The sequence below is a fragment of the Choloepus didactylus genome, chromosome 22 (genome assembly GCF_015220235.1).
Source record: "Choloepus didactylus isolate mChoDid1 chromosome 22, mChoDid1.pri, whole genome shotgun sequence".
Classification (NCBI taxonomy): domain Eukaryota; kingdom Metazoa; phylum Chordata; class Mammalia; order Pilosa; family Megalonychidae; genus Choloepus; species Choloepus didactylus.
The window spans coordinates 21,786,423-21,796,212 of record NC_051328.1 but is presented as its reverse complement, the minus strand read 5'-3'; the positions used below and the strand labels follow the sequence as shown (position 1 = coordinate 21,796,212).

Genomic DNA, 9,790 nt, shown 5'->3' with positions numbered 1-9,790 from the left:
AATCGTGGTCCGAACCACGGATTCCAAAATCACCTGATGGGGGGAGGGCGTGTTAATGGGTGGATTGTTGGCCCCACCCGCTGCCGGTGCCTGGCCCGTGGAGGGACGGGACCCCGCCTTTAACCAGCGCCCTGATGCCTCGCAGGAGTTGAGAACCCTGGTTTGGAGGAGCCTGAGGGACCACATATGCTCTTTAAAAGGAGTTTTTCCAGCTTTTTAGGTGAGCCAGGCTATAGCAGATACTTTTGAGTGAACATTGAGGAAACTGGGCAGAATTAGCTTGCCTCCTTGGAAAGATTATTACCTGTGGAAACTGATGAGGATTTATAGGAAAGGGCTGCTGCAATCTACGGTGTCTGGATGTTATTGTGAAGTGAACTGACTTCTGGTATATAGTGTTTCTGGGACCTGATTGTTACTTCTTAATCCCTTTAAACTATTATATTGTAAAATATATATTATATGAACCTGCATATTTGCCCTTTCTCTCTTGCATTGCCTTATTTAGAGAAGTTGTGTGCTATGTATGATTCCAGGCTGGGTATTCACCGTCAAAAATTTAAAGGCAGCAATTAGAAGTGGGATTTTCAGCTCTATCAGAGTTTGCACAAAAGATACAATTTCTTTCTGATATCTTGGGGGTGGTATTTAAATTTCAAAAAGCTTTTGATAACGTTTGCTAGTCTAGGTAAAAGGAATGTTCAGCTAGTTTTCTTGCTGAAATTTGAATTTGAGTTCATGGTATTGTTTTTGGGAGTAGATTGAGTGAAACCAGTAAATGGTCTAGGTTCTTCCTGTTACCTGGAATAACACTTTTCTTTTTTTCTGTGATAATGCAGATGAAGAATTTTGAAATCTTGTTCATGACAGTTTGTATCTGTTCACTAAATTACTGAAAGCACTGCATAATCTGCTTTATTTGACAGATTTTTTTTATAATTTGAAATATAATTTGAAATATAATTTGAAATATAATTTTACATTGATCAATTCCTTGAAAGTTATAACTTGTCCTTTGCTGTGGATGTTTTTAAGCACATAGCTAGTAAATAGATGACTTAACACTACTAGGCAACTGGCAAACTTTATCTAATTTTACATGGCAAAGTAACCACTTATTAGAAAACAGTGTAAGAAAAGAAAATGGGAGAAAAGAGAAGGCAAAGGTAATGTGTGTGTCGTCAGTTTCAATTTCAAGACATACTTAAAAATTATACATTATCCCTCTTTAAAAATAAAATTATATTAAGTAGCAGAATAGGTTGGCTAAATAAATCTAAGGAAATATTCCTTAAACTTTCCCACGAAGCTAAAACATTCACATGGAATATGAGTCTATTTTTTTTTAACATTCATTTATTATCTAGTCTTTTTCTAAATTTTAATCCATTTGCTCAGTGGTAACATATATTTATATATGGGGGAGGAGGAGCAGTATAATAGAGGATAAACGTGTAGGCCCTGGCCTTAGATTTTCTTGGTTCCCATTCCAGCAATGGAACTTACTAGCTGTGTGAATCTGGGCAAATTGTTTAACCACTCCTCATTCTTCATCCTTATAGCTCCTTAATTAAGGTTGTTGTGAAGAATGAAAAGATAATAGTTATAAGGTGTATAGAACAGAGCCTGGCCTCTGAGAGGCACTTACTGGGGATGTTAGAAGCTATTATTATTATAAAAATTGTGAAAAATAAAAAAACAGTAGAATAAAATACCCTGAAACCACCACCTAAAGGCAACAAGAGTTAATATGTTGCTATCTTTCCACCCACTTTTATTTTATGTTTGCCTTTAAATAATTGGGATTGTACTATAAATAAAATTTTGAGTGTTACTCTTTTTGGGTAACATTATAATATAGCATTTTTCCTTACTACTAAACATTTCTAATAAATAATAAGATTCTTGTTACAATATTCTATCCTGTGGCTATACTATAAGGCACCTAACCTTTCTTCTTTTAACAGACTATTTAGGTAAAGAAATGGCAAAACTAGTATGTATTTCTATATTACTTTATAAGAGACATTCACATTTATTGTTTTTTAAAAGTATTTTGTTGAGGAATTTTTTCATTTTGAGAGAATGAAAAATTGAAAGAATAATTAGTAATCTTCCTTTAACCACATGGTGTTGGAGTAAATAAGAATTTTAGAGTTTTGTCAGTCCTGATATGTTGCACTAAGATGTCAACTGGACATATACATTTTACTAAATAATTAGTTTAGCATTTAAAAATAAGGCATGCGAGAGGTTAAATCAGGGTTGCCAGTTATTTAAAAGAGTATGTGAGAGGTTAAATCAGGGTTGCCAGTTATTTAAAAGAGCATGTGAGAGGTTAAATCAGGGTTGCCAGTTAGTTAAAGAGCAATTGAGAGGTTAAATCAGGGTTGCCAGTTATTTAAAAGATTCTTCTAACAAATTATATATATACACACACACACACACACACACACAAATATTAAACTTAATGGTGAAATAATAACATGTCATAAAACCCACAGACTGTTGGAAGTATTAGCTTTAGCTTGTGAAGAGAAATGCAGATCTAAAGTGTGCATGTGATTGTGTGTGTTTAAGCCTCTGATTCATGGCGGGGTGCCCAATCTGAGACTATGAGATGATAATTTATAGGAAAGAAAAAAAGGAAGTGGGAGGAGAGGCAGGGCAGTTAGATTCAGTCATTCAGTTACTTGCTTGTTCAAAAAATTTTCTTAAGCCTATAGTGCTTAAGAATGCCAGATACGTTTATGAATGTTTTCAATTTTAGTTTTTATAATGACTCTCTTAAGTAGGAATATTATTCCTATTTTACAGATGAAGAAACTGAACCTTAGAGAACTTAAGCCCAGTATCACATATCTAATAAATTGCAGATCCAATCCCTGGTTTTCTGACTTTAAGAAAACCATTGTTTTCCTATCCCCTTTGCATTTATATCTCTGGTAATCTTAAACAATGATCTAACTTGAGAAAATACCTTTATCTTATAGATGAAATGTAAGGAAAAAGAATACAGACAAGCATGGAAAGTGAGGATACCAAGAAAATACAAGGTGAGAAATTCATGGATCATATATCTGGAGTTAGTTTTGTAATATATTTGTGGGATATACTGTAGATTATTTGACAAGATCCAGGAAACAAGAATCATTCAGGAATTTGCTTAACTATTTATTGAACACCTGCTTTATGCCTGTCATAATTCCTGGCTTCAGGAAACTGACATTCTATTTGGGGACAAGATGTGCTGATAATTAGAACACCATATGATAACTGATTTAATGGAGGCATATACAAAGAACTGTGGAACCTTGAAAGAACCACCATCAAAATGTGCCTGGAGGTTAAGATTTCAGCATCATCCTCACAAAGATAGAATTGGAAGTCATACCCAGAGAGGAAATATTGAATTAGAGAGAAAAAAGAGGACTAGTGTTCCCTATGGCATATCATCGTATAAGGGTTTGGCTAAGGAAGAAGATCCTCAAAACAAACAAACAAACAGACTGAGGAAAATTTTCAGAAAAATGAAAGGAGAGCCTGTAGAGTGGTATCTGGGAAGTCAGAGCCTTAGTAGCATGCTTCATGAGAAAGAAATTATTAAGAGCATCAGTGTTACATGTCCCAGATAAGGACTGAATTATCCACTGGAGTTTGCATGTAGGCAGTTACTTGTTTATTAGAAGTAATTTAATAAATTTTAGCCAGATTGTAGTATATCGAGGTCTGAATGGGAGATGAGGATATGGAGACAGTATGAATAGCACACCCTTCTTAAAAGCTTGACTGATTATACACAACAATAGCTAGAAAGAGGTTGCAATGCTAAGGGAGTCTTAAGGGGTGTAGAGACGAGAATATAGGAAGAGGTAAAGGGACTGTTGGAAAGGGAGACGTTGAAGAAATTGGAGAGAAAGGGAATAATTGTTGATGTCCTTCTCAGACCATTTATCACATTATGAGAAATTATCCCTATCCTTCTCTGTCTCCATCAGCAACTGTGAGTTCTTTGGGGTCAGAATCTCCGTCTGGTACAGAGTGGATGTATAGTAGACACTCAATAAAGATTTGTTAAATTAGTAAATGAATAGATCCCTAAAGAGGTCATTGGACTGTAATAATGCTTTTTGAGTAGCATGTGAGAGAAGTCCAACTCAAACTGGTTCAAACAAAAAGGAAATGTATCAGTTTGTATAACTGGGAAACCCAGAGTAAGGAAATCATTCTGGGAAGAAAGACTATATTGCTCACTCACTATAGTTGATCACTACAGGATCCCAGAGCACAGGTGAATGATTGGATACCTGTTTTGATATTATGGAGGGGATAAGGATGGCTGTGGCTACAGATATTTTTGTAGGAATTCTGTGTTGTGGAAAGTGTTTTGAGAATTTTGTATGCTTTTGATTGAGAGTTTATGGCATTTGTGACTTGCTTTTGCCCAGGGGGCAAGGCAGGTCATAGATGCCAGATAATTAAGGTCCTTTTCCTGGGAGCAGCCGTCAATAAATCAATTGCTGATGGGAGTTGTTGGATAAATACCCTTCACCCTTTGGATGGGATGACTCTGAGGCACATACTTCTATGCTTGCTCCCAGAGCTTCCTAGTGGGTTTGAGCTCCAGTTACCTTTAATAATAAATTGCTTGACAAGGAATTCTCTTCTGGCTGCCTTCCCTTTCCTATCTCACTTCCCTTCCAGTGTTTCCTGGGATCACCTTTCAGAAACATACTTGTACTCAAATCTTTGTTTCAGGGTCTGTTTTTGGGGAAACTCAAATCAAGATATAAAATATAAGGAAGTGAGATGCAGGACTGGGGTTGGAGGTTTGAAGAGGGCTGAAGGTTTGGAATAGTGGTAAGGAAAATGGGAGAGGAAGCAGAAGGGAATGGGAGTTAGTGCTGGCCATGGATGGGATTGCTAAATAGTGTTGGGGCTTGTAACTTGGAATGCATACCAAGTATATGTAATGCTTTGGGTTTTTCTTACCCTAGCAATACCCAAATTTTGGTAGAAAGACAAGAGAAAGAAAAGAATTTTTAAATCATGGTTGGGATTGTAGGACATATTTAGTAAAAGGATAAGGAGTCAAAGGAATCCTAAGAAGATAATGATTGAGGAGATGAAGCATGAGATTTGGGATGAATAGGGAAGGAATTGCAGCTTGAAGTCTTGGAGAAGAGGAGTAAAGGGATTGGAGGTCTTAGAGGTCAAGGAGTAAATATAAGAATAAAGGAATAAGAGAGTTGAAAGAATTAGGGGATGTATTCAGAAAGTGAAATAATAGAGTACAAAATATCAGTGATTGAACTGTTCTAATTAATGACAAGTGTCCCAAGTTTGGCCTTGGAAGTTAAAAGCCAAATAGAGTTTCAACTGTATCCACTTCAGCCATCTAAAAGAACTATGACTGGGGCTGCTTTGGTCATTTGGTCAACTGTAGAAGCACACCAGTAACTGTTACATATATAACAGTTTTATTAATATGTAATTGACATACCACACAATTCACCCATTTCAGTGGTTTCTAGTATATACAGTTCAGTGTTTTTTAGTATATTCACAGAGTTGTGCACCCATCACTGCAATCACTTTTAAAACATTTTCGTCAACTCCAAAAGAATGCCCTTTAACAGTCATCCTCTCCCCGACCCCCAGTCCTAGCATCCTCTAACCTTTCTGTCCCTATAGATTTGCCTATTCTGGACATTTCATAAAAATAGAATCATATACTATGTGGTCCTTTGTCACTGGTTTCTTTCACTTGGCATAATGTTTTCAAGGTTCATCCATATTGTAGCATGTATCAGTACTTCATTTCCTTTTATTGCCAAATAATATTAAATTGTATAGATAGGCCACATTTTATTTATCATTCATCAGTTGATGGATATTTAGGTTGTTTCCACTTTCCGGCCATTATGAATAATGCTGTATACATTTGTATACATGTTTTTTGTGTGGACATATATTTTCTTTTCTCTGAGGTATATACATAGGAGGGGAATTGCTGGGTCATATGGTAATTCGATGTTTAACCTTTTGAGGAACTGCAGGACTGTTTAAAATGGCGGCACCATTTTAATATCCCCACTAGCAATGTATAAGGGTTTCATTTTCTCCATATCCTTCCCAACACTTGTTATTATCTGCTTTTTGATTATAGTCATCCTAGTGGATGTTAAGTAGTATCTAATTGTGGTTTGTGTTTGTGTTTTCCTGATGGCTAATGATATTGAGTATCTCTTCATGTTCTTATTGGCCATTTGTATATCTTCTTTGGGGAAATATGTGTTCAGATCCTTTACCCATTTTTGTCTTTTTATTTTAATTTTTTTTTCTTGTTGAGTTGTATGAGTTCCTTATATATTCTAGATACAAGTATTGTATTAGATATACGATTTGCATATATTTTCCCCACTGTATGAATTGCTTTTTCACTTTATTAATGGTGTCCTTTGCAGAACAGAAGTTTTTAATTTTAATGAAGTGCAGCTTAACTAATTTTTTGTCACTTTCTTATCTGAGAAATGGATTGCTAATCCAAGATCACAAAGATTTACCCCTAATTTTTCTTCTAAGAGTCTTAACATTTAGAGTTTTGACCCATTTCAAGTTAATTTTTGCATATGAAATGAAGTAGGGGTTCAGCTTCATTCTTTTGCATGTGGTTCTCCAGTTTTCCCAGCATCATTTGTTGAAAGACTATTTTTTTCCTCATTGAATTGTTTTGGCTCCCTTGTTGAAAATCAATTGACCATATATGTGAGGGTTTGTTTATGAACTCTCAATTCTATTCCATTGATCTAAATGTCTGTCTTTATGTCAGTACCACATTGTTTTGCTTACTGGAGCTATGTAGTAAGTTTGGAAATTGGGAGGTATGAGTCCTGCACTTTATTTCAAGATTGTTGTGGCTCTTTGGGTTCCCTATATTTCCGTATGAATTTTATGATCAGCTTGTCAGTTTCTGCAAGGAATTCAGCTGGGATTTATTTTAATAGACCTTGTATTGAATCTATAGATCAGTTTTGGGAGTATTTGCCATCTCAACAATACTGTCTTCCAATCCATGAACATGGGAGGGATGTCTTTCTGTTTAATAAAGTTTACTTTCCTTTAATAATGTTTTATAGTTTTCCGAGCGTAAGTTTTGCACTTTTTTGTTAAATTTATTCTTAATATTTTATATATTTTGATGCTATTGCCAGTGGAATTTATTTTTTTATCCCTTAAGATTTTTCATTGCTAGTGTATTCAAACACAATTGATTTTTTTATATTGATCTTCTATCCTACAGTCTTGCTGAACTTGTTTGTTAGCTCTAATAGACTTTTTAGTGTATTACTAATTCAAGATCATGTTATCTGCAAATGGAGATAGGGTTACTACTTCCTTTCCAATTCATATGCCTTTTGTTTCTTTTTCTTGCAATTGCCCTGACTAGAGTCTCCAGTACAGTGTTGACTAGAAGTGGTAAAAGTGGACATCCTTGTATTGTTCCTAATTTTAGGGGAAAATCATTCAATATTTCACAATTAAGTAGATGTTAGCTGTGGGTTTTTTGTAGATGACCCTTATCAGGTTGAGGGAAATTTCTTCAGTTCCTAGTGTATTGGTTGTTTTTATCATGAAGGGGTGCTAAATTACATTGATTTTGTTTTTTGTTTGTTGAACCAAACTTGCATTCCCGTTTGCATGTATTATGTCCCCCAAAACGCCATGTTCTTTAATGCAGTCTTGTGGAGGCAGAGGTATTAGTGTTGATTAGGTTGGAATCTTTGGATTAGGTTGTTTCCATGGAGATGTGACCCACCCAACTGTGGATAATACATTTGATTAGATTATTTTCATGGATGTGTGTCCCTGCCCATTTAGCATGGTTCGTTATTTAATCAGTGGCGTTCTATAAAAGAGCTCACAAACAGAAGGACCTCAGTGCTGCAGCTTAGAGAAACACTTTGAAGATGGCCATTGAAAGCTGACACTGACATTTTGGAGAATGCCATTTTGAAATGCAACCTGGGAGCAAGCAGACACCAGCCACATGCCTTCCCAGCTAACAGAGGTTTTCCGAATGCCAATGGCCATTTTTCAGTGGAGGTACCCTATTGTTGATGTCTTACTTTGGACACTTTATGGCCTTAAGACTGTAACTCTGTAACTGAATAACCCCCCTTTATAAAAGCCAATCCCTTTCTGGTATTTTGCATAATGGCATTAGTAAACTGGAACACTGGGATAAATGTCATTTGGTCATGGCAAATAATCCTCTTTATATATTGCTTGATTCAGTTTGCTAGTATTTTGTTGAATATTTTTGTGTCTGTATCCACAAGGAATATTGGTTATAGTTTTCTTGAAATGTTTTTGTCTGGTTTTGCTATCAGGGTAATACTGGTCTCCTGGAATGAGTTGAGAAGGGCTCCCTCCTCTTTTATTATTTTGAAGAATTTGTGAAAAATTGATGTTAATTCTTTTTAAAATGTTTGGTAGAATTCATCAGTGAAGCCATCTGGGCCTATTGGGTTTATTAAAATTGCCGATTCAGTCTTTTTACTTGTTATGGATTTATTGGCTTTCCTACTTCTCCTTGAGTCCATTTTTGTCATTTTATAGGAATTTTTCTATTTAATCCAAGTTATCTAATTTGTTGGCCTACTGTTGTTCATAGTATTTTCTGATAATCTTTTTTTCTGTATTATCAGCAATAATATCCCCCCTTTCATTCCTGATATTAATAATTTGAGTCTTTTCTGTTTTTCTCTTGGTCAGTCTAGCTAAAGGTTTGTCAATATTGTTGAGCTTCTTACAGAACCAATGTTTGGTTTTGTTGATTTTTCTCTATTGTTTTCCTGTGTTGATTTCATTATTTTCCATTCTAATCTATATTAGTTTCCTTCCTTCTGCATGCTTTAGGTTGTTTGCTCTTCTTTTTCCAATGTCTTAAGATGGAAGGTTAGGTTGATTTGAGATCTTTCTTCATTTTTAAATGTAGGCATTTACACACTACTTTAGTGGAATTCCATATGTTTTGGCATGTCTTCATTTTCATATATCTCAAAATATTTTTCAAATACTTTGCTACTTTGACCCATTGGTTATTTTGCAGTGTGTTGTTTAATTTTTATATATTTTTGGATTTCCCAAATTTCTTTCTGTTACTGATTTCTAATTTCACTCCTTTGGGTTTAGAGAACATACTATGAATGATTTCAGTCATTTGAAATTTATTGAGACTTGCTTTATGGCCTAGCATCTCGTATGCCCTGGAGAATGTTCCATGTTTTGTGCTTGGAAAGAATGTGTATTCTGCTGTTGTTGGATGGAGTTATGTGTGTTAGAAGTGTTAGGTCTATTGAGTTTATAGTGTTGTTATAGTGTTGTCAAAAGTTACTTTATAGTGTTGTTATAGTGTTCTATCCATTATTGAAAGTAGGATTTTGAAGTCTCCAATTATTACTGTTGAATTGTGTGCTTCTTTCTTTACTTCTGTCAGTCTTTGCATCATGTATTTTGGGACTCTGTTGTTAGGTGCACATATGTTTATAATTTTTATTTTTTCCTTATAGATTGATGCATTTAATATAATAAAATGTCTGTATTTATCTCTACAAACAGTTCTTGTTTTAAAGTCTATTTTGTCTGCTATTAGTACAGCCACTTCAGCTTTTTTTATGCTTGCTATTTGCACACTCTTTTTACATCTTTTTTGCTTTCAGCCTGCTTGTATCAGTCTAAAGTGTGTCTTCTGTAGACAGCAATGTAGTTGGATCTTGTTTTTCTA

The 9,790-nt window shown here is 35.1% G+C and overlaps 1 protein-coding gene across 1 annotated transcript in view; it reads left to right on the top strand.

Moving 5' to 3' along the window:
- Positions 1-2,738: 2,738 nt before the first annotated feature.
- The window catches only part of TERB1 (telomere repeat binding bouquet formation protein 1), a 93,485-nt gene continuing 86,433 nt past the window's right edge, over positions 2,739-9,790 (top strand). Inside the window, exon 1 of the mRNA XM_037815596.1 lies at positions 2,739-3,056. Coding sequence (XP_037671524.1) covers positions 3,026-3,056 — 31 coding nt within the window. The 5' untranslated portion in view covers positions 2,739-3,025. The remainder of the gene's footprint in view (positions 3,057-9,790) is intronic.